At 38.0% G+C, this 25,206-nt stretch overlaps 2 protein-coding genes across 9 annotated transcripts; both read left to right on the top strand.

The window, feature by feature from the left end:
* The first annotated feature begins 763 nt into the window (after nucleotides 1–763).
* Nucleotides 764–4,830, top strand: HDA6 (histone deacetylase 6). 2 transcript variants are annotated; one of them, XM_022036207.2, is made up of 6 exons: nucleotides 764–1,410; nucleotides 2,031–2,471; nucleotides 2,577–2,719; nucleotides 3,075–3,165; nucleotides 3,289–3,428; nucleotides 4,485–4,830. In XM_022036207.2, the coding sequence occupies exons 1-6, from the start codon at nucleotides 871–873 to the stop codon at nucleotides 4,537–4,539; spliced, it is 1,410 nt and encodes a 469-aa protein (XP_021891899.2). In that variant the 5' UTR covers nucleotides 764–870; the 3' UTR covers nucleotides 4,540–4,830. The 2 variants fall into 2 exon arrangements, with proteins under 2 accessions (XP_021891899.2, XP_088067025.1); XM_088210899.1 differs by having other exon boundaries at nucleotides 4,454–4,830.
* Nucleotides 4,831–5,866: 1,036 nt separating this feature from the next.
* LOC110810144 (S-adenosyl-L-methionine-dependent methyltransferases superfamily protein) lies at nucleotides 5,867–8,969 on the top strand. Of its 7 annotated transcripts, none has more exons than XR_002538945.2 (4): nucleotides 5,867–6,954; nucleotides 8,207–8,264; nucleotides 8,456–8,515; nucleotides 8,623–8,969. XR_002538945.2 is itself a non-coding variant. In XM_022036216.2 (2 exons), exon 1 carries the CDS (start codon nucleotides 5,955–5,957, stop codon nucleotides 6,951–6,953), a length of 999 nt encoding a protein of 332 aa, XP_021891908.1. In that variant the 5' UTR covers nucleotides 5,867–5,954; the 3' UTR covers nucleotide 6,954; nucleotides 7,100–7,801. The 7 variants fall into 7 exon arrangements, 2 of the variants coding, with proteins under 2 accessions (XP_021891908.1, XP_021891907.1); XR_002538946.2 differs by having other exon boundaries at nucleotides 5,868–6,954; nucleotides 8,207–8,273; XR_002538943.2 differs by lacking the exon at nucleotides 8,456–8,515 and having other exon boundaries at nucleotides 5,868–6,954.
* The last annotated feature ends 16,237 nt before the right edge of the window (nucleotides 8,970–25,206 follow it).

The following is a 25,206-nucleotide window of genomic DNA, read 5'->3' as shown; positions in this document are numbered from 1 at the left end:
GGAGATTTTTCATTATCAAAAAATAATAGTAATGATGTGGTCAAATATAATCGAATTTATAAGAAGTATTATTTTATAAAGATTTTTTTGTAAAAAATACACTTAAAATAACGAGCAATATGTTTTTAAAACTATAAAAATCTCTCAACTTTATCTTATACGTAAAGAATTTTCGTTTTTATAATTTCATAATTTTTTAATATAATATTTTACTTATTACTACATAATCTAAAAAGTGATATATTCTGTTTAGTACTAATTAAATAATGTAGTATTATTTTATTTTTAGAGTTGACTATATTTAATTATTGTAAAACTAAGTTAAGAATTATTTTAGAGATTTAGTTACTTCAGAAATTAGTTTAACTAGATGTTGATTTTTATTAACTTATAAAAGTTACTTTTATATAATCTTTTATGTAAAATCAGAACAACATATTCCCAACTCCAAAATTAATAAAATTTTAGATAACATTATTTTAATTTTATAAAAGATTTCAATATGACTATTATTTTTTTTTATCTTATAATTAAACTAGATATGAGTTTGCAAATAAATTTTATTAAAATATTGAATTCGTGACACATGATTTTAAGTAAACTTGAAAACTCCACTTATATTAAAATATGTTGGGCATTTTGATCGAAATGGGTAACTGGGTTGATGCCCCACAAGCACTTATAAGCTATATCTGGATTAATGGGCCTTAAGCTGACAGGCCCAAAAGCACTTATAAGCTATAACTGGGTTGTCTACAATTAAAACTTCTCTCTTGTCTCTGTTCCTCTCTTTCCCCGGAGAGTAACTCCACCGTCGAGCCGCACATAGAGAAGGTTAGGACTTTGGAGTCGGAGTGTTTGCAGTACCTCATGGCGGACGCGATGGGAGGCGCGTCGCTGGCCTCTGGACCCGATGGTAAGAAGCGCCGGGTTAGCTACTTCTACGAACCGACCATCGGGGACTACTACTACGGCCAGAGTCACCCGATGAAGCCCCATCGGATCCGGATGGCCCACAACATTATTGTTCACTACGGCCTTCACCGTCGGATGGAGATCAATCGACCCTTCCCCGCCGGGCTCGCTGACATACGGAGATTCCACAGCGATGATTACGTCGAATTCCTCGCCTCCGTCTCACCGGAGTCTCTCGGTGACCCTGCCTACTCTCGCCACCTGAAGCGCTTCAACGTCGGCGAGGACTGCCCCGTCTTCGACGGCCTCTTCCCCTTTTGTCAGGCCTCTGCTGGTGGTTCTATCGGTGCCGCCGTCAAGCTCAACCGGTCCGATGCCGATATAGCCATCAACTGGGCCGGCGGTCTCCACCATGCTAAGAAGAGCGAGGCTTCTGGTTTCTGCTATGTTAATGACATTGTGCTTGGCATTCTTGAGTTGCTCAAGGTTCACAGGGTAATGGTTTTGCTTTTTTTTCTTAAAAACCACTTAATCTCGTTTCTAATATTATGATAACAGTCAGTTAGGAATCTTTACTAATAAATTTGTTATGTTCAGGAATCTGGAGTTAGTTTTGTTGCATAAGCATTGTAGTTTAGAAGTGACTAAACATGTTATGATGTTCTTCTATTATTTTGAAATGTTTTTTTTTTTCTTTTTTAAGATTTTGAGAATGCTTTTTGTTTCTTGGCTATTCTTGTTTTCTTTTGCGTAGTTTATTTCAGAGTATATATTTGGTTAATTGTCAAGATTGCAGACAATCGATTTTCTACGTCTAAATGGAAATAGATTATGCCAGCTAAGAATTGTATTAGACTTTCTTAAAAAAAGGGAGCTGAAATAATAGAAAATTGTAAATTCAATATTGTGTTCAATATATGCCACCTATTTTGGTTTGATCACTTCAATTTGGATTTTGCATCCTGGGTTTCTCTTAAGATGGTATGGTGCATTTAGTTGGAACTCCAGTCTTCCATTCTCCTGTCCATTTTTCAAATTGGTGCTTTGAATTGAATCTGTTGGGTCAAATATAATAGATATATTTTCTCACTAATTTTTTTGAATTGTTCTGGCAGCGTGTGCTCTATGTAGATATCGATGTTCACCATGGAGATGGTGTGGAGGAGGCATTTTATACGACAGACAGAGTCATGACTGTGTCTTTTCATAAATTTGGAGATTTCTTTCCAGGGACTGGGCACATTAGGGATGTCGGAGTAGGAAATGGGAAATATTATGCTCTTAATGTCCCTCTAAATGATGGGATGGATGATGAAAGTTTTAAAGGTCTGTTTAGACCCATCATCCAAAAAGTAATGGAGGTGTATCAGCCAGATGCAGTTGTTCTCCAGTGTGGAGCGGATTCATTATCTGGTGACCGGTTAGGATGCTTCAACTTGTCTGTGAAGGGCCATGCAGATTGCCTTCGATTTCTTAGGTCTTACAATGTTCCTCTGATGGTGCTAGGTGGGGGAGGTTATACTATTCGGAATGTCGCCCGTTGCTGGTGCTATGAGGTCACTTTTTCTTTCTTCCTCTCTTCTTTTTTCCAGCAAAGCCCCTTAACATTTTTAGTACTGATAAAATATTGTTCTTCTGATTTCCTTCTGTTCCTTTGCCAGACAGCGGTTGCAGTTGGGGTGGAACCTGATAACAAATTGCCTTATAATGAGTATTATGAATATTTTGGCCCGGATTATACCCTTCATGTTGAACCATGTAACATGGAGAATCTGAACTCACCCAAAGATATGGAAAAGATAAGGTGAATAGTTTAAAACACTATTACTTAATTATATGAAAATCTTCTTTTTCTTCTCTGTAGGTCAAGGCCAAGCTTGCAATTTTACCAAGTCCTTAATCCCCTAAGTAATTTACCCTTGAGATATAAACTAAGGCATAATTGTGTTACTTGGAATTCGGCAACAGTTAACTAAATCTGCTTCTTTTCTTACGGATTTGTTCATCTTTTTCATCTTTTTTTTTTTTTTTTTTTTTTTTTCTGTCCTTTCTCCCTGATCACTCATTTGTATTGCTGGTTGAAGTTACTATGTCTAACTCTGATTCTTTTTGTATACTCTTCTCATAGAAAGAAAAGTCTGACAATCAAATATTTTCAGGAATATGTTACTAGAGCAACTTTCAAGAATATCTCATGCTCCTAGTGTACCTTTCCAGACTACCCCACCAACTACTCAAGTGCCAGAAAAGGTTGTGAGCAACTCAATTATTTTTCTTCTGAGAAAAGAAAGTCTTCTGCTGTTTTTCAATGTTAGCTTTTGATAATTTCTCTCCTGCTGTGTTCTCACTACAACACTGTTTGTTTGCATGTAGGTGGAGGAGAACATGGATCAAAGGCCAAAACCACGCATTTGGAATGGTGAAGATTACGAGTCAGATCCTGATGATGATGAGAAGCCGCGTCATATTTTCTCAAATTCTGATGGTCGACTTGTGCAAGATGTTGAGATGAGGTGATTCTTATGTTTCATATGCCAGTAAATGAAAGAAACCTTATTGAATTACTTTTTCTGGGTAGGCCAAGTTCAGTATGGTCCAGTTAGATCAAAATGGTTGTGCACCTGATTCTGATTTTTGGATGGATGAAAATGCTTACACACTTTCTCTAGAGATATTTCCTAATGAAGTTGACTTGAGTTTGAGGTTTTCCGCGGGTGGGGGGGAGGGGAGGATGACCATAAGCAATTCCTAGAGTGTGGCTTAAGTAAAATTTGCCAAGATATGGTGATTTTTTTTTGTTCTGACTTCCCTGCTACTGGTTCAGTGATTGCTTGGTTTGTAGATAAAATGAAAATTGCACCATGTGCTTGACGGTCAGTTGGGTGAGAGCTGGATGAAAAAAGGAAAAGAATACTGTTACAAAGAGCACTTTGACCTGAGAGAGATAAGAATATGGATTCGTGGAAGATTGGTAGCTGAAGATTCATTGATTGATTACGGAATTTTAATTTGGTTACTGCTGCTACTTTTTAGAGAGAAGTTTTGAGGACAGGATGTGGTTAGGTGATACGTAGTTAAGCAGCAGCAAAACTAACTTGTCCTTGGGAAATTTAAGTGAAAGATAGTGCAGTGGAAATTGGGAGATCAAGATGCATAAATGTAAGAAAGATTAAATGGGATCCGTTGGACTGAAAATAACATTAATTAATACAAAACTAAAAAGAAAAATATTAAACATTTAAAGAGGAGGAGATTTGAAGCTTCTATAACTTAAATTTATCTAAATAATCTAACAAACTAGGTTTTTTTTTAAAAAAAAAATCAGAGATTCTAAATAATAATAACAATAAAAAACGACCTCCATGTAAAATTTATTTCTAAAATTAAGATCTTATTCTACATCAGTTAGGGTTAGGTACTTGAATCAATAACCTCTAACTGTAAACATGGGTTTTTAGCCAACAAATTAAGCTTTTTTGCTACTGGCGATTGCTATTTTTAACTGGAGGAGATGATGATGGATTGTATTTTATGTTAGATCTGAAGAAAGGTTAACACATGTTTTACAGAGATGCTGCATATGAAGTGAAAGAAGAGAAGGCAGAACCAAAGCCACCGTCTTGACATCGATCCACTTGCTTTGTTGTCAGAGACTTGTGTTGTCCCTGACATTTGTATCAGAGGTCATACTTAGTCTCAGAGCTTATATGTGAAGCCAATTAGGTGATTTTTTTTATTTTTTTTTTGGTTGAAATGTTACCTACCATTGTACCAGTTGATTGCCCCTCCCTTTTGCTTGAACTGACAAATATGTTTAAGTTAAAATACAGAGCCAGGAAAAGGCTATCAATACAAGAGGCTCACAGTGTGTAGAAGAAGAAACTTAAATACGAAATTACAGTTGGTTTTGTAGGAGCACTTGATTCATATCATTTCTGAGCATTGGCCATGTGCTACAAAACATTTTGGTTATTGATTTCTGATTCATGTTGTTTTTTTGGAATTTATTTTTTATTTTATTTTATTTTTTATTTTTATTATGTGAAGGACAAGGTTTGATTAAAAAAAAAAAAAAAATTGAAATTTTAAATAATTTTAAAAGTGAAGATGAGAGTTCTAATGTTTAATGGAGAATGATAAACCCTCCTTTATTCAAAACTCATCCACAAAGTAGAAGTTGAAGGTCCAATTTTGACCTAGTACAAGAATAAATTTTATATTGATGTCAAAATGTAAAAAAAAAATTTATCCATTGTATATGAGTAAATAGAATAAGAGAGTGTGATGTGAGATTCGAGATTCACGTTACGATTCAAAATTCAAACAATACTCATAAAGCATAAAAAATTTAAATCATAGTAAAGTCACCGATATCAATAAAATGATAAAAATTAAGATAATTAAAAAATTAAAAGAATTAGAATAATACCACGAGTATTATCATTATCTCAAACTTGAATGATTACTTTGATCCAATTCCTTATTTAGTAAGAAAGTAAAAGATATCTCATTAGTTGAAAATAATTTTATAATTTTATTATCTCAAAATTATAATTAAAAATTGAATGTTTATTTATAAAATAAATTATGTACAATATAAATAAATAATCCATCCAAGTCTCCCTAGAATATTTCAAAAGAATGTGTTTGAGTTTTTGTTGGTAGATGTGTTTATTTTTATTTGTGTAATTTGACTTCCAAAATATTAGCCGTATTAATGAAATTTAATAAAAAGCCAAAATTAAGAATTAATTATAAATAATTGAATTAAAATGCAATATTTTTTTAGTAGTTTATTTATAAAAAAAAATTACAATGAGATATCTATTTATTTATTTACAACATTGACAATATTAAGATTTTCTCCCGAAACACCAACTTTTGGTCCACTCGTATATTTTCTATTACAATTTTATCAGGTTTTTACACCTAAATTATTTTTATACCGCAGTAAAAAAAAAAAAAAAAAGTTCTCTGTTTCAAAGCCAAGCTGACCAAGTTCCTCTCAAACTCCCGCAGGTGAACTTGCAAGAACAGCAATGTCACCCTGCCTAATCTCCCTGCAAATTCCACCGTTTACTCTATTCCCGATTCGAATTTCCCGCCATTCATTCCACTCCATTTCACCCCACTTCAGATTCTCACCAAAATCACCCCCAAATTCAATCCATATCCACCTCTTGCCACCCAAATCTCAACCATCCCGCCACTCCCCCCACCCATCCAGTACCTTCGAAGACGATGGCATACCCATCGAGGACGTCAAGACAATCGCCAAATTTAAGTCCAGGCACAACTATATTCGAGTTCTCGACGTTTCTAGAAAGGCCGATCATCCTTTTGCTGGCTCCAGGCTTCTCCTCCTTGACGGTCCTGGTAACATCCACAGCATTTCATTCCCCTTCAAGTCGCTCACTGACACCTATTTCGACGTTTTCGCTACTCTGCCTCCCATTTTGCCTCCCGGACCAGTGGGTATTCTCGGGTTTGGCGCGGGCTCTGCTGCTCGATTGATACTAGAACTTTACCCAGAAGTTGTTATCCATGGATGGGAGCTCGATCCATCTGTCATTGAAGCGGGGAGAGAGTATTTTGGTCTTTCGAAGCTTGAGAAACAATACCCAGATAGGCTTTTTATCTACATTGATAACGCACTTGGTGCTGAAGTTAAAGGTGGGTTTTCCGGGATTTTGGTTGATCTGTTTAGCAAAGGGAGTCTGATACCGGAGCTCCAGGATCCGAACACTTGGGTGGAATTGACAAAGCGTCTGAGAAAAGGAGGGAGAATAATGATGAATGTTGGAGGGAGTTGTGTAGAGGCGGAGAATTCACGGAGAGATGGCAAGATGGTTATGGAGGAAACGCTGAAAGCAATTGGTCGAGTTCTTGGCGAGAACCTTTATGTTTTAAATGTTGGAAAGGATGATAGTTCTGTTGCTCTTACGGGTGAATTGCCTGATGTTGATGCGTGGAAAGAGGCCTTGCCACGTTCATTGAGGTTTTATGTTAATATGTGGACGCCGGCTGGCTATTACTGAGGTATGCTATCCTCTGTTTCACGTTTGTATTGGAAGTAAGAAGGGTTGATAAGCGGTGTAATTTATGCTTTATTCATGTTAGTATTTATGCGTAGATGAAATCACTAGTCTGTTTCTTTGACGGAGTTGTTTATCTTCTTTTACAGCCCATTTCCTTTATCTTCTAGTTTGTCCTGAAAGATCATTGAAAGGGTGTGGAAATAGGTGGTAATGGGGTGAAGGGACGGTGGAAACTTATAATAGATGAACCCGCTATGTACTGGGTCTGCTAAGGTGCTTTACCATTATTAAGATTCTGCACAAGCCTTTTGGATTTGTGAAAATTTGATCAATTTGTGCTGATGTGAGAAGTGGGAATGACTCGGTTAATCCACCAGTTGTTGTGAACCAAAAATGGGCCTTTTTGGATCGAGGCCTTCACTAATGAAGTGTTTATTTGATGATGGTTTAAGCTTGACCTGGGTCCTTGACTTGGGTGGGGTGTTGAAGAGGATATAAGGGGTTTCCAATGAAGAGGATATGGGTCTGTTATAAGTGCTTTACCACTATTAAAATGCTGCATAAGCTTTTTGGATTTTTGAAAATTGGATCAATTTTGTGTTGTTGTAGAAATGGGAATGATCCAATTAACAAACAAGTTGTTTTGAACTAAAAGTGAGGCCTTTTTGGATCGAGGTCTTCACTTATGAAGTGTTTATATGATGGTTTAAGCTTTACCTGGGTCCATGAGCTCTTAAGCTTTTCTATTTGTATTCTATCTATATTACATCTATTTATTTTTTTCTTTGATCATGTTGCGTGTCTATATGTATGAGCATAATTTTAAAGGGCAAATTTAGGTTCCAGCATTGCAATGTTTTCTTGAATTTTAAACTGCTCCTGAAACCAGGATTGGTTATTGGCTGCTTCCTGGTAGAAAACTCTACTAAAAGCCAAAACTCAATTTTAATAAGAAGCCATAACTCACAGTTCATCTAAACTTCCGGCAACTTGCAGAATTCAAGAATAGATTCCAGCTATACAATTATGATCGTCGAATTTTTAATTTGATAGCTTTAATATTCATTACTTCATCCCAGAACATTCGTCGACTTTATCTTTAACAGGCTAAGACACGGGCTCATGACGTTTGGAATTGTTTGTTTGGATTCTTTTTCAACCCAAAGTTCATCCTGTTGAGCCCACTTGATATTGCGCAAATTGGCAGAATTGTCTTGATATTTCTCAAACCGTTTTACTACTTTTCTTTCCAGGTTTTTATCTTTGCAAGACTGTTCCCTGGCGTGGAAGCTCCTCTGGTGTGATTAATCTGTAAGCTACGTAAGACATAAGTAGAGTAATCAGTAACCTCTCCATTTGAGAATTTAGTCCAACTGTTTATATTCAAGTGGAACAAGAAATAGAGTACCTATAGATACAGATGCAGATAGTGTAACTAGTTTTAAAACAAAGAATTGCTTCTTGCTTCCTGAATGTTTTTCTGGCAAAATTGGTGACAACAGTACTGGCTGTATTGTTTCTCACGGGTGATTTTCATGTGAATTCTACTTTGCTTGTAAAGGGTAACGATCTATTCTCATGTCTGTTTTCTCTGTTAATCTGTGTAAACTTGAGTACCTCCGTCTCAGAATTCCTACTTTTTTAATGTTCTTGTTTCTATGACTGAAAGGTGGTGAGCATGGTGTTGATTCTGGGATTAGATCGAGGAAGAGTTTCCCATGGAATGAAGGTAATCTTGAATGTGGAAAGCTTGCTATTTGTAGGCGGCCCTCGAGGAAGTTAAGGCCGAGTATACGATGTCCACCACCACCCGCCATGAATAAATGGCCATCAATAGCTGCATGTTTTCCACCCCCGCCAATAGCATAGACCTGGTTATGATCGATTCGATCTCTTTAATTACTTTTCTTCTTCCTTTGAGTTCCTCGTCCAAAAACCATTATTAGAGCTGTTTCTTTCAAGCATGTGCATCAATTTTGTTTTGTTTCTTCAATCAACTGCCTCTGGATTATGTTATGTTGAATAGTTAGTACCCAGTTGTAATTTTTTTTTATACAAAATGGAAATTATATATTTAAAATCAAAATATTAAGAAAACCACAATCTCTTCTCTTAAGAAAACAACTTAAAGATAGAGAAAATCCACCTGGGAGATATATAAATAAATAAATTACAGGAGGAAAAACCAGGAGCCAAGATACACTGGAACACAATGCAGCATATAAATACGATTAAAATTTCAAACTTTATACATGCACGCCTTTAGAAAAGGAAAGAAGACGACGAAATCTATAAACTAGCATTTATAAACCCAACCTAAAACGGCCCATAAACCCCATGGCTCAAGTTTTTAGGTCTGGGTCTACCCTCCTTCCTGGGCCTTGCTCTCCACCGTTTGACCCATCTCCTTTGTTTTCTGCCCCGCCTGTCTTGTTGCCTCCTGCGCTCGTCGCTTTGCCTGCTCCATCCACTGCGGATCTCGCATTCGACGGACGTAATTCACTATCCACGACAGCGATGACAGCGCCGTGATCCCGAAGGCTCCCGAGGTGAGAAACCCCGTAATGGCCAACCCTATGACGATTGCCGCGGGCACCAAAACAGGACTGAAAATGATGAAGAGCGGCGTGGCGACAGCGAGGCCGATGAGGGTGCCGGTGAGGGTGATACCGGCGAGGAGAAGAAGAGTACCGCCGACGGGAAGAAGGGTAACCACCGCAAGAACCTGCGACGTAGAAGGACGCTTCTCGGGTAAAAGGCCTTTGATGCCTTGCTCTTCTCTAGGACGTTGTACTTGACGCGGTTCGGCCATGGAGGATTTGGTTTGATTAGATGTTTATGACTGGTCAAAGAGAGAGAGAGAGAGAGGTGGGATTTAAAAGAATGGAGAGATGGACAGGTGGGAAAACGGTGACATGTGTAAGCACAGAGGTTTGCATGGAGGATTGTCGATTTGGTGGGTGATGACACATTTCAGAAAATATTTTTGTTGGCTCTCATCTACTGTGACATATCTTTCTTTCTTCTCCTTCTGCCTGAACTTTTTCTTTTTTTTTGTTTTTGGAGTTTTGTGGTTGCCGTTTGATGATTGAAATCTATATTTTACCCAACTGGTAAAAAGAGAATGAAGTTTTTACAACAACTAAATTTAGTTTAGTTTTCCCTTAACAGCGTGTGTGTGTGTGTGTGTGATAAAAAAGTATAATAAAATAACCCACTCATACTTATTTTATTAAAAACAGATAAATGGATAAATAATAAAAAGAATAGAGCGGGTCGGGTATTATAAAAAAAAAAAAAAAAAAATTATCCATCGCAAGTACGAACAGGTATGGATAATGCATACATTGATGGGAGCTGTGAGGGAGTAATTATAAGAATTATGAAATAATTACTGACCTAATAATTATAGGAATTATAAAATAATTACTGACCTAATAATTATAGAAATCACAAATTATATTCATATACAGATTATATATAGTCATACTCTGTTGCATCTCTGACATAAGAAAAAAATATTTTTGTCCATTTTTCTTCTCTTTTCAACATGGCATCCAAGCAAAGATTTTGGTCATAGAATTTTTAAGGAAAAATGAAAACAACAATCTCCCAGATGCAAAAACATGAAGGGGAGAATTTAATTCTTGCAAAACTTATAACAAGAATGACACAAGCACTAAACGTTAATCAAATGCAGAACCAAGTCTAAGTTATGAATCTACAACATATATTGGAATCAAGCTAATTGACACCAATTATGCACCATGGTCCCAAATTGTCGAGATGTAAAATTTCAGGTAAAGACAAATTGGGATACATAAATGAAGAACTTACAGAGCCTCCACAAACAAATCTTACATTCAACAAATGGAGAACTTAAAACGTACTAGTGAAGGCCATCTAATCAACTATATAGATCCAAGGTTAGTGAGTAACTTTATTAGATTTTTAACATCTAAAGCTGTTTAAAATAATATTACTATAACGTACTTTGATGACACTAATACATCACAAGTACATGATCTCAAAAAAGTGTAATCAGACTCAAACAAAAAAGAGGATCTATCGAGACATAATACAACAATTTACAAGGGTTATGGAGAGAAATCAATTTTCGCTAACCAAATCATATGAAATGTGATACTGATATATAGAAATATAACTTAATTTTGCAGGAGGATAGAGTTTATACTTTTTTATATGGGTTTGATGTTTGTCTTGACCAGGTTCGAGCATATGTGCTCCAAATACAACCATTCCCAATAGTGGAACAAGCTTATGTGCTAGTTCAAAGAGAGAATTTGAGGCAATCTGTAATGATCGCAAAGGAGGATACCATATTTGGTGGTGTTATGCTTTCCAAGGGGGGGACAAAAATCTCAACATCAATTATCTTTCTGACTACCTTCGAATGGAAAGTTAGTTACAAAACCAAAATCATAAAGGAGAAGGTTGCACACATTATGGAGATACGAAATATACTAGAGAAACATGTTTTAAACTACATGGTTATCAAGATTGGTGGCACGAACTCAAGGCAAAGAAAAAACATGAAACAAATAGAGGAGACAATCTTGGTCGTGCTACTTTTATGACGTAGAGCCTCACTTATCTCTTGTGCCACAACAAGAATCTTTTACCAAATAAATTGCTTAGAATGAATCAGGTAACCAAGGTTGTGTTTTTTTTTTTTTACTATAAAACAAGGAACCATGATGGCTGAATCATTAACTCGGGGGCAATTGACAACATGACATACTTCTCTGAAACTAGCCAACCGAAACGGACATGCATTGACAATGCCAACAGAGTAATATATCTAGTAATAGGGGCTGGAACAATTGCTTTTTCTCCTATTTTTTCATTACCAAACACTTTCTTAGTTCCATCACTTTTTAATAAATTTTTATCCATTGGATAAGTGATTGAGGAATTGAATTGTTCTACTCTAATATATCCTAACTTATATTTATTTCAAGATATTTTCACTAAGGAGATTATTGATCGTGGTATTAAAATGTGAAGAGCTTTGTGAATGGAGATTTTTGTGAAGGAATTCTCCTTTGTTTTTCTCTTATTAATTTCAGGCACCAAAGGGTGCCATTTATAGAAGAAAAAGGAGGCATCTTTTCAGGAATGTGTGATAACACATTTCTGTTGTTATCATGCCACCTCACCTTCTGGAAGAATGACACTTCACCTACTAGAAATATTCCACTTTTTGTAACATAATGGAGAATAAGAAGTACCTAATTTATTACAGCATTTTCTACACTCTCCCTCAATCTAGTTTACATATATATATTGAGTAAACTTAAATTGGATACAATATTATCAAATATCCATTTTGGTAGTGCCTTTATTAGGATGTCAGCAACTTGTTGATTTGAAGGGATGTGCATAAGAGTTATGGTTCCATCTTCAATCTTTTTTTGATGAAATGTCGATCTATCTCTACATGTTTGGTCCTATCATGGTGTACTGAATTTTTGGTTATGCTGATTATTGATTGATTGTCACACCACACTTTTATAGAAGTATCAATATATGCTTTTAATTCTAGTAGTATTCTTCTCAACCACATCCCTTCACAAATTCCATGTGCAAGTGCTTGAAATTCATATTCTGCGCTGCTACGGGATACTACTGACTGCTTTTTGCTGTGCCATGTGACCAGATTTCCCCACACATATGTGCAGTAACCAGAAGTGGATCTCCTGTCGGTTATTGATCCTGCCCAATCAGTATCAGTAAAGACTTCAATATCCCTATTTATTTTCTTTTGAAAAATTAGCCATTAACCCGGTGTCCTTTTTAGGTACCTCAAAATTCTGTACACGACCTTCATATGTATTTCTGACAGTTGATTCATGAATTGGCTTACTGTACTGACTGCAAAATTGATGTCTAGTCTTGTATGTGCCAGATATATTAGTTTTTCGACTAGTTTTTGATACCTCTCTTTGTCAATAGCCTTCTCACATTCTGTAGATCCCAGTTTCATTGTTGGACCCATAGGTGTATCCGCAGGTTTACAACCAAGCATACCTATTTCTTTTAAAAGATCTAGGACATATTTCTGTTGTGATACGGAAATTCCTTTCTTAGACCAGAAAATTTCCATACCTAGGAAATACTTGAGAATTCCAAGATGTTTAATTTCGAATTCCTTGGCTAGAAACTCTTTAAGTCTTCGAATTTCCTCAATATGATCTCCTATGAGGATAATATCATATACATACACAATTAGAATTGATCTCTTACTTGAGATACAATGTTTGACAAATAAAGTGTGATCTGATTGACACTGCTCATACCCAATATGTTTTACAGCCCTTGTGAATATGTCAAACCAAGCTCTTGGGGATTGCTTGAGTTCATACAGCGATTTCTTGAGTCTGCAAACCTTGTGAGATTGATCTTCTATATCTAAACTTGGTGGGATATCTATGTATACTTCTTCTTCTAGATCACCATTCAGAAATACATTTTTAACATCCAGCTGACAAAGGGGCCAATCAAGATTTGATGTAAGAGAGAGTAGTACCTGTATTGTGTTGTGCTTGGCGACTGGAGCAAAGGTCTCCTGATAGTCTATACCATAGGACTGAGTAAAACCCTTGGCCACAAGGCGTGCTTTGAGTCGATTTAAACTCCCATCTGGGTTGTACTTGGTCGTGAATATCCATTTACATCCAACTGGTCGTTTCCCTGGAGGTAGCTAAGACAATTCCCATGTCCCAGTTTTTTCAAGATCATTAATCTCTTCTTGAATAGCTGTACTCCACTCTAGTATTTGAAGAGCTTTATGGACTGTCTTTGGTTTTGGAGAACTGCTGTCTAGTTTGCTCACAAATGCTTGATGTTTTAGAGATAGATTATCGAATGATACATAATCTTGTATGGGATATTTTGTGCATAATCTGATACCTTTTCTCACAGCAATAGGTAAGTCAATATTAGTAGTAGAGTCAGTAACAAGTACCTCATTACCTGTTGATTCGTTAACCATTAAAGTGGGCACGGATTAATGGCAAGTTCTGGTTGGTTTCAGTACTTGTTCCCTACGAACTTTATTCCTTCTAATATAGACACGTAGCTCATTTACTGCAGGTAGTGTACATTCAGTTTCTGCTACAAGTTCTGGTTTAAGATTAGGCTCTAGAGGAGGTGAATTTTGTGGGTAGATGGAAGGGATGCTGACATTCCACACTCGATATTCCTAAGTAGAATGCTCTCCCTAAATATCAATAGTGGGATAAAAAGGCTGGTTCTCAAAGAAAGTGACATCCATTATATTATAGAATCGTCGTGTATCTGGAAAAAAATATTTGTATCTTTTTTAATTTGATGAGTATTCAACAAAGATACATTTAAGGGCTCTTGGGTCAAGTTTTTCCCGAAGATGTGAGTGGATATGAATGAAGTCAGAACACCTGAAAACTTTAAGTGGTAGTGAGTGTAAGATATGTGAATCAGGAAAGTTCTGAGAGAGAATATCATATGTTGTTTGAAAATGTAAAATGCGGTTTATCATATAAGTCGCAGTGAGTATTGCCTCTTTCTAAAGAAACTTAGGAACATGGGTAGTGAACATAATGGATCTGGCGACTTTAAGAATATGTCTGTTTTTTCGTTCGGCTATGTCATATTGCTGAGGGGTACATACACAAGAAATTTGGTAAATAATGCCATATTCCTCAAAGTATTTTCCAAGAGTGGTTTCAAAATATTCACAGGCATTATCAGTTTTTAGTACCTGTATAGTGGTATGAAACTGGGTTTGGATCATAGTATTAAATCTTTTGAAAATGGCTCCTACTTCAGATTTTTCTTTCATTAGGAAGACCCAAGTTATTATAGTATGATCATCAATAAAGAATAAAACCCACTTATTTTTGGATATGTTGGTAACCCTAGAAGGTCCCCAAACATCACTGTAAATTAATGTAAATAGTTTGGAAGGCTTATATGGCAAACTTGCAAAAGAGTTTCGACTATATTTAGAGATCTGACATATTTCACATTGAAACAAAAGTGGATTTTTATTCTTGAACAACAAGGAAAATATTTTTTGTAAATACAAAAAGTTTGGATGACCTAAGTGATAATGTAATAATATGATATCATGATCACTATTTGATTGACTCTCAGGAATAGAGTTTGTACATACTGTCGTTTGAGCTTGTCTTCTAGAAGGATCTATTTGAAGGAGATACAAGCCTGAGTGCATCGTAGCATTGCCAATTGTCCTCCCCGATTCCAAGTCTTGAAATTCACACATTTTTGAACCAAATTTAACAATACAGTTTAGATCACCAGAAATTTTGCTAACCAATAGTAAATTACAGTCCAATTTTGGTACATAAAGTACTGAACGAAGGGTCAACTGTGGTGTTAAAATGATAGAACTAGTTACAACCACTCTGGAGATTAACCCGTTTGCAATTTTTAATTGTGAAATCCTCATATGATGTTTTGTAATTATGAAATAAGTATATATTACCTGTCATATGGTTTGATGCTCTAGAATCAACCACCCATGTGTCCTGTTTTAAAGAACATGCTGTCAAACCAATTGTTGCTTTACCTTTTTGTGCCACTGAAGCATGTATGGGCTGAGTAGGTAAACAATTATGCTTGAATAATTGTTGAAGAACCTCCATTTGTGCAGCACTGAATGGACTGCTTTCTGCAATATTTTCTTCAACAGTGGAAGCAGTAATATTTCCTTGACAGTTTCTATTGCTTTCTGTTCTTTCGACCTTATTCTCACTGGGTTTCCCGTACAACTTTCAGCATTTCTCACGGACATGGCCGAGTCTCCTACAATGATCACAGTACGACCTTCCCTTCTTTCCATGGGAATCAGATCGCGTGGATGAGTGCAGAGGCACTTTCGATATAGTAGATAGGCTGAGCTTCTCCCACCATCGCCTGTCTCCTACTCTCTTCTCTTCGAATTTTTGTGAACACTTCTTGGATGTTGGGTAGTGGTTTCATTCCCAGCACCCGTCCATGAATCTCATTCAGACTTTTGTTGAGCCCCATCAAGAATTCAAAGATTCTTTTCCGCTCAACAAAGAGTCTAAATGTTCGAGTATCATTTGGACAACTCCATTGATGCTCCTCGAAGGTATCCAGTTACTGCCAGCTTCAAGTTAGTAAATTAAAGTACTGGGTAACAGAAAGCTCACCCTTATGCAACTCATGGAGAGTCGACTCCACCTAGCGGTGGAGACGTTATCTTTGCTAGAGTACGATTCACGAGTCGCTTCCCAGATTTCCTTCTCTATTTCATATAGCATGAAGTTCTCACCAATGTCGGGCACCATTGAGTTAATAAGCCACGACATTACCATGTTATTCTCTATTCTTCATATGCGAAAACTTAGGTCGCTAGTTTCGGGAGGAATAGTTTCATTTGTGAGGTAATCGTCGTGGCCCTTGCTGCGAATAAATAGTAAGACAGAGGTTGACCATTGAAGGCAGTTTTCTCCGTTCAGTTTGTACCCCGTGATGAACGATGATGCCTGCTCAACTAGCAGGGACCCAAAGAGATTTCGGGAGGAAAGGAATTGAGCTTGCTTGTGGCCATTTGAATTCTGGCTCAACTAAAGGAAGCTCTCGGATTAAAGCTCTGATACCATGAAGAGTTTTGTGAATGGATATTTTTGTGAAGGAATTCTCTTTTTTTTTTTCTCTTATTAATTTTAGGCACCAAATGGAGCTATTTATAGAAGAAAAAGGAGGTATCTTTTCAGGAATGTGAGGAAGGTGTGATAACAGATTTCTGTTGTTACCATGCCACCTCACATTCTAGAAGAATGACACCTCACCTAATAGGAATATTCCACTCTGTGTAATAGAATGGAGAATAAGAAGTACCTAATTCATTATAGCATTTTCTACAAAATGGAAGGGTTGTATTACATGAATGATTTCAACTTTGATATAGAGAATAATATGTAGTTTGTAGGGGTCAAAGAAAGGCAGATTTAATTATGGCATAGCTAGTTGGGACGTCCCCCATTTTGATATTTGAGATATTTATTTCAAATTTATTTACAAACTCTAATGAGTCACGTTTTAAGTGTGAAGCTTGCATTCAAGCTAAGAGTCATTGTGTACCTTATCCAATCAGTTTGAGTAAGTATTGTAATACCCTTAATTAATTTTAAAATGTTTAAAATTAGTGTATAAATATAATTTTTGAATTTTTGAATTTTTTATTTAATGTATGAAATTTAATTTTTAATTTTAGAAATTATTAATTAATGTAAAAATGAAAAAAATTAAATGAAGGATGAAATTGAAAAAAATTTTGGAAAAAATGAGTGAAAATTTGGGTTATGGGGGTATTTTTGAAAGAAAATTTAGAAACTGAGGGTCAAAACATAATTTAAGAAAATTGTGCTATGTAAGACGCCTAATCAGCAGCCCCGACGAACCGAAGTGCGCTGCATGGCAAGGCACGTTGATGCGATGCCACGCAAGAGGCCACGCGGGCGATCCACGTGCTCGCGATCGAACGGCCCAAATTCGTTCCCGCGCGCATAGACGGCCCAGATCAACTTTCAATTTAAAGGCCCAAATTCATTTCCGCGCGCACGGACGGCACAGATCCCCTTTCAATTTAAAGGCCCAAATTCATTTCCGCGCGCACGGACGACACATATCCACTTTCAATTTAAACACAATCGGACGACCCATATCAAATTGCGATAAATGGTCTAGATTTACTCCCTATTTAATTGCGATCGGACGGTCCAGATCAAACGCAATGGACGATTCGAATTAAAAGGGGACTCTCTCTTCACACCAAACCCTAACCCTAGCCACCAAACACCCCCGCCGGAGAAGAAGAGCCAACCAATGGGAAGGAAGCCGCCCGCCATTGCGCCGGAGCCACTTCTGATTGCCAAAAGAAGTAAAAATTTTATCATTTACTCGGAATTCAATTTTAAACACTCACATGGCCAAATCGGAGCAAAATAATTGGTAAATTGGCCAAAAACTATGGGCAAATCCTGACGGTGCCGCCACGAAAAATTACAAAACTGCCTCCGATGAGGCTCTTCTTGATTCTCGTTCTATATAATTTTTCCACGATTGTAATCACCGTTTTCTTCTCTACAGACTGACCAAAGAAAACACCCAACAGCGAAGGTGAGCCGGCGGAGCCACCACACCGGAGATGTAACACCCAAGTGAAATAAAATTATATTTTATCATTTTTATTTTTTATTTATTTGATTTTAATTTAATTTAATTTAATTTGACTTAATTTAATGAAAATAAAAATAATAATAATGATAAAATTGGGTAAAAATATTATCTGGATTTAATTGAAATTGATTTTGGAAAAAAGGGGTGAAAATTTGGATTCTAGGGGTATTTTTGAAAAGAAAATCAGAAACCGGTGGTCAAAATGCAATTTAAAAAATTTGTACCACGTCAGCACCCATGTCAGCAGCCACGTCAGCAGCCCTGTCAGCAGCCCCGGCCAACCAGGACACGTCGCGTGGCAAGAAAACGCTGACCAGGGGACGGGCCACGTGGGCGATCCGCGTGCGCGCGATCGGACGACTCAGATCTGTTCTCGCGCGCACGGACTGCCCAGATCAAACGTGCGCACGAACGGCCCAGATTCATGCGCACGGACGGCCCAGATTTAATCCCAATTAAATCGCGATCGAACAGCCCAGATTTAATCTTGATAGACGGTTGAGATTAAAAGGCAAAGGGTATAAATAACTCCACCCACACCTGACCACAAAAACCCTGGCCGCCAGTGCCTCGCCGGAGAAGAAGGACAAGACGCCGGAGGAGCCGGCCGCCGCCACCCGCCGCCGCACCGAGGAAGTTTTCGACCGCCGATCGAGGTAAATTTTCTCTCCCTTACTCGTTTTTCGATGCTGAGTCCGCCTATGGCCAAATCGAAGCCAAACCACCGGCCAAACGGCCGAAAAACCCAGCCGAAGCCCAGCGGCGCTGCCGCGCCCCTCCTCAATTTTTGCCTCCGATGAGACCCTTCCCGGCCTCCGTTCGATGAAAATTTTATACCACTGTGATCACTGTTCTTTTCTCTACAGGTTGATCGGAGCCAAACATCAAAACACAACTCACGCCAGAGGAGCTACCGCACCCGAGAGCACCGCCGCCAGTAAGTCTCAGTTTTTTGTGATTTTTTTGGCCCACCGAGGGCCCTAGGGTTGTTTTATCACAGGAACCGATGCAAGTGTTGCCGAATTTAGCCAAAAACGGCCAATCCGAGCATAATTTTGATATTGGCCGAAAGGGGCCCTAGGTCTGATTTGGGATTTTTTGGGTCACGTGCAGGTACCGGTAGTGCTTTCCAGTTTTCTGGAAAAAATACAGGGAAATTAGGGACAACCTGTAGGCGCACTGTAGAGTCGATTTCAGACCCCGAAACAAGTGAGGACCCCTCACCCTATTTCCTATCACGGTATTAAAGCTAAATAAATAATTAAACTGTACTTTGTGACTTTATAGATGTATAATTGATTAAGGTTACCAATGGAACCCGAGTCTAACACAGTGTTGGTCTGTTATTGTTTGATCTATTTTTCAGTATTAAATGCAGCATGATGTCTGATGTATTTATGTTATGGTCTCGTATGCATGAATCATAGTTTCTTTTATTATGGTTTGTATTATGGTGAACCCGATACTGTGTTGTCTTGTTTGATATCCATTACTGATTTACATGTTGTGTGTGATTAGATGATTGAAACCAAGAAAAAGGGCAAAAAGGTTATGTGAATTGATAAGTGGATAATGTGGACAGCCTAACTAGATATCCTGGGAGATGGTGGACGGACCGGGTCCGTAGGGAACCCTACCGGGAACGTGGTCTCTCATACAGGACGGGGTATGGAGATCTTATGTGTTTTGGCACCCATACCGAGCGGGGTATGGGGACAGCTCGTTTCACCCTCATAACGGACGGAGTATTGAGGTTCATGATTTTGGTGCCCATACCCGACAGGGTATGGGGACGACCCTAGAATCAGGTTGTAAATGTTAATGGTTCAGGGGCAGAGGGGACCCCCTATGGATCCCTAGGGATACTAGTAGGCTGGTAAAAGAGGAAATCTGTTTCCTGATGATTGAAATGTAAAGGTGTGATATATGTTATGTTATAAAATGTGTATGATTTCATCATATTATATGGTTATTGTTTTCATATGTTGTTTTCATGGATCTCGCCGAGATAAGTGGACAGTGAATGATTTTATTATTGATAAATGAATTTGTTATAAATTATGCTCAATTGGTCATTTTTGTTTTCTACCCACCTTTACTTCTGTGGCGGTGAGATAGTGTGATGTCTTTATTGGGCTGGTGTAGCTCATTCCTTATTTAACCATTTCAGATCAGGAAGACATTGTTCCCGAGCCCGTTCCGCAGGAAGACGGCGAAGGGAACGCCTAAAGACTCCATAGCTATATCTGTAGTTCTTATCTCGAGTATCTCCTTTAGTTAGTTTGTTCTTTCATGTTTTGAGTACGTTTTGGTTATTGTGTAAGGCATGTTAATCAAAATTTTTATTATGCTTCCGCATTTGACAATTTTTAATACATATATTTCATTTAAATTTCCGAGGCCGTTACAGGAGAAACCCACAACCAGTGAGTTTAAATTTTTTGACTTTTTTCGGCCAACTGAGGCCCTTTAACGTGTTTTCTCATAGGGATTGATACAAAATCAGCAAAATTCGGCTAAAAACGATCGATCCGAGGCAAACATTCGCTGTGGGCGATAGTGTCGTCGCAGGCGGTAGTGTTGTTGCCAGAGCACGGCGGAGCCACCGTGTCAGAATTCTGGAATTGGCTAAAAAGATTTCCTAACACTATTTTGGGCTTTTTGGGATATTTCTAGATATTCAAAGTGCGTTTTAATTCCCGAAGGAAAATTCAAAGAAATCAGGGACCGCCAGTAGACGCAGTCAAAAGTTTAGCATTTCAGACATCAATTTACATAAGAATCTCTCACCTTATTCTCTGTTATGGAATTAAAGTTTAATTAATAACAATACGGTATTTTGTGTAATTTAAAAAATATCCATAATTAATTACAGGTTACTAATGGAGCCAGAACCAGAAGTTATTCACTGTTGATCCTGTTTATTGATTTTACAGTTTCAAATGCATGATAATACCTGATTGATTGATTTTATAGTTTGAATGCATGTATTGCATGCCTTATGTATTTAGGGTTGAATTGACAAACTAAAACTTATAAGTAAACAAGAAATTGTTTGATTAAGGGAATGGATGTAACAACAACTTTACTGGATATCCTGGGAGATGGTACATGGATCGAGTACATAAGGAACTTTACTGTGAACATTGCCTCATACTGGACGAGGTATCGAGGTTTGGTAATTTGGCGTTCATACCGAATGGGATATGGGGACGGCCTGCTTTACTCTCATATCATACAGAGTATCGAGATTTTGTAATTTGGTGTTCATACCGGACGAGGTATAGGGACGCCCCGTTAATTGGAAATGTTAAAGGAAAAGGTTTACGGGTAGTGGAGATATCCCTATGAACCTCCATGGATACCAGTAGACTGATAAAAGAGGAGATTGTTATTCCAATCGATTGCATATAGAATTATGATATGTGTTATATTATTGACTCTATAGGTTGTTTTTTGCAAATCTCGCTATGGTAAATAGGCAGTAAATGATTTTATTTATGATAAACGAATTTGCTTAATTAAGAGCTCTGTTAGTTATTTTTATGTTTTCTATCAACTTTCATTTCTGTGTCGGTGAGTAGCATGATATTCTTACTAGGCTGGTGTAACTCACTCTTTCATTAACTATTTCATATCAAGATGACTAGATCCGAAGTCCGATCCACAAGAAGGTTACGAGTAGGACATTCTATTTGTTTACTTTTAATTTATTTCTTTGGTTATTATTTATTCTTTTAGAAGGATTATTCCTATAAGCCATATTTGGTACTTTCAGTTATTGTGTAAGGAATGTAAATCCCAATTTATTGTTTTGCTTCTGCATTCAATTTATATTTATTTCCTTTCAAGTTCCGGGATCGTTATAGTTGGTATTAGAGCCGCGTTTCTTGGAACCGTTCCTTACACAAAATCCTTAGGAAACACCAAAAATCATGAATTATCACTTTACGGTTCCTTGTGCAATGTATGTACATATAGATGAGGAGAAGAAGACCCTCACTAAACCGAGCAGCCTGGGAGGGGTTTGCTCTGAGAGGATGTTGACCAATTATTTGAGATACTGGAGAGACTCATCGCTGCCCAGCAGACCCATGAGGAAAGGAGAGAGTTACCTGACTCTCTCCCAGTGCCACATGTTGAGCCACCCCTGCAGCGAGAGGATCTCGAGCCACCCTGGTACGACCCTGTTCCTCCACAGTACCACCCCGACCACCCCAATATGATATGATGTCCCAATCATAGTACCACCCGACACCACCACAATATAATCTGGTGCCTCCATCATATCATTCAGTACCACCACTAGGCCATCTAGTCCATCATCAGCACAGTCCAGTCCCTCTTCCACGGGACCCAGTTCCTCCCAAGATGGACCCAAGCTATATTGAGAGTTATAAAAGACTAAACTCATCTACTTTTATAGGGAGATCTTCCTTTGAAGAGGCCGAGTACTAGTTAGCTGAGACAAAGAAGGCCTTCACGACTCTTGGGGTGACTCCCGAACAAAGGGTCATACTTGCCACCTACATGCTGGTGTGAGAGGCAAGCCACTGGTGGCAACTCAAGCAGGCCACCATGCCCGTTCCAGTCATTTGAGAATAATTTTTAACAGTTTTCAACGCAGAGTACCTTCTAGAGCATCTCCAACATCTGAAGGAGATGAAGTTTGCACATCTGGTCCAAGGTGATATGACTATATCAGAATATGCTCGAAAGTTTTTAGAGTTGGGCAAGTACTCCCCTGAGAGCATGATGGATGAAGGCAGGAAGACAAGAAGGTTCGAATGAGATCAGACAATAGTTGTACGTGTTCGAGCTCAGTACTTTCTCGGCTATTCTAGTTAAGGCACAATTAGTGGAGAGGAACCTTCGCATTTTTTCCTCCAGTAGTGGGGAACCTCAGGCCCTTGGTTCCACACCGTAGACCAGCACCTACTGCACCTGTTTAATAGAATAAGAGACCCAGACCGATGACTCAGGCTCCCCATCAGATTCCAACAACAGGACGCGGTAAAGATCATAAGGACCGACCCTGCTATCACCTCAACAACACCTACCGCATATGTGGTAGTGTCTAGTATTATGCAAGAGAGTGCCCGAGGAATCAGAATCAGGCCAGACCTCCTATTCAAGGTAAGGCTTACAACCTCACTCAATAAGATGCAGAAACCAACCTAGACATGGTACATGGTATGTACACTATCTGTAATCATCTTGCACATATTTTGATTGATACTGGTACTTCACATTCATTTGTTTCACATGTTTTTGCATCAAAATTAAATGTATTACCCGAAAGACTTGATTCGGTGTTGTTTTTGTCTACTCCTGGGAGTAGAACACTACTGAGGGGAGGTTATATACAGAGCTTGTGTTGTAGATATAGCAGATAGGAAATTGTGTGTGGATCTAATAGAAATTGACACGGGAGACTTTAATGTAATTTTAGGAATGAATTGGCTAGTGGCATATCACGCCACCATAGATTATTTTCATAAGAAAGTTGTATTCAACCCTCCTAATGATGAGTCATTTACAAATTAATAAAATTCTTTAACATTTTTTTCCTTATGGCAAATTTTTCGATTATCAAGTCCTTTAACTTGGCTGTTTCTCTAACTAGACAAATCCAAGAAAGAAATTTGTATTTAAGGGATCCTAGTAGTGCGAGACTTTCTGGATGTGTTCCCCGATGAACTACCTGAACTACTAGTGGACAGAGAAGTCGAATTCACCATCGACCTTCAGTCAGACACCCAGCTTATTTTGGTTGCTCATTACCGCATGAGTCGTGTTGAGATGGAGGAACTGAGAAAATAGATCAATGAATTATAAGACAGCGGATTCATCCTACATAGTGTGTTCCCTTAGGGTGCTGGAGTTATATTTACGAGAAAATAAGATGGGATGTTGAGGTTATGTATTGATTACGGAGGTCTGAACAGGGTCACGATCAAGATCAAGTACCTCCTCCCCAAGATCGATGACCTTTTTTATTAGTTGCAGGGTGCCTAGGTCTTCTCCAAGATAGACCTGCATTCAGGTTACTATCAGGTAAAGATCAGGGCAGAAGACATTCTCAAAACAGTCTTTCGAATCAGGTATGGACCCTATGAGTTCTTGGTCATGCTATTTGAACTAACCAACGCACCAGCCATCTTCATGGATTTGATGAATAGGGTTTTCAAACGATTCCTAGATCAGTTTATCATTATATTCATCAATGATATCTTGATCTACTAAAAAAACAGAGAGAAACACGCTCACTATCTGACTCAGGTTTTGCAGTTTCTTAGAGAAAAGAAGTTGTATGCAAAGCTGAGTAAGTGTGGATTCTGGCTCGAGCATACTACCTTCCTAGGGCACATAATATCAAAAGATTGAGTGTCAATGAACTCCAAAAAGATTGAGGCAGTGCTTGGCTGGGAAAAACTAACTTCGGTCAAGGATATCCGTAGCTTTTTAGGAATGGCAGGTTATTACTACAGGTTTGTGGAATGATTTTCTAGCCTAGCCACTCCTCTAACTTGACTCATAAAGAATAACGCCAAGTTTGAGTAGAACGATGAGTTTTTTAGAACTAAAGAAACGGTTGACTACTGCACCTGTATTGGCCTTGCCGAGCAGATCAAGTGGATATACGATCTATAGCGATGCCTCTTACCTAGGGTTGGTTTGTGTTCTAATGCAGCATGGGAAGGTCATAGCCTATGGGTGCAGATAGTTGAAGAGTCATAAGAAAAACTACATCACCCATGACTTAGAACTTGTCACAATTATTCACACCTTGAAGACTTGGTGCCATTACTTGTATAGGGAGACCTTTCAGATCTATATCGATCATAAAACCTTAAAATACATATTCACTCAAAATGGTCTCAATATGCGTCAAAGAAGATGAATAGAACTCCTCAAGGACTATGATTGCAATATCTTATATCACTCGAGTAAGGGTAACGTGGTAGTCGACGCACTCAACAGAAAAAGTACAGGTATATTAGCTCACTTGATGGTTTCA

This window comes from Carica papaya, chromosome 9 (assembly GCF_054855325.1).
Source record: "Carica papaya isolate Zhongbai chromosome 9, ASM5485532v1, whole genome shotgun sequence".
Lineage (NCBI taxonomy): Eukaryota > Viridiplantae > Streptophyta > Magnoliopsida > Brassicales > Caricaceae > Carica > Carica papaya.
This window is presented reverse-complemented; position numbering and strand designations above follow the sequence as displayed.

What these genes read in the sequence shown, in the direction of transcription:
- HDA6 (XM_022036207.2), top strand. Translation starts at nt 871, where the DNA reads ATGGCGGACGCGATGGGAGGCGCGTCGCTGGCCTCTGGACCCGATGGT. An exon ending in AAAGATATGGAAAAGATAAG is followed by an intron (nt 2,720 to 3,074) that starts GTGAATAGTTTA and finishes AAATATTTTCAG; the next exon opens with GAATATGTTACTAGAGCAAC. An exon ending in CTACTCAAGTGCCAGAAAAG is followed by an intron (nt 3,166 to 3,288) that starts GTTGTGAGCAAC and finishes GTTTGCATGTAG; the next exon opens with GTGGAGGAGAACATGGATCA.
- LOC110810144 (XM_022036215.2), top strand. Translation starts at nt 5,955, where the DNA reads ATGTCACCCTGCCTAATCTCCCTGCAAATTCCACCGTTTACTCTATTC.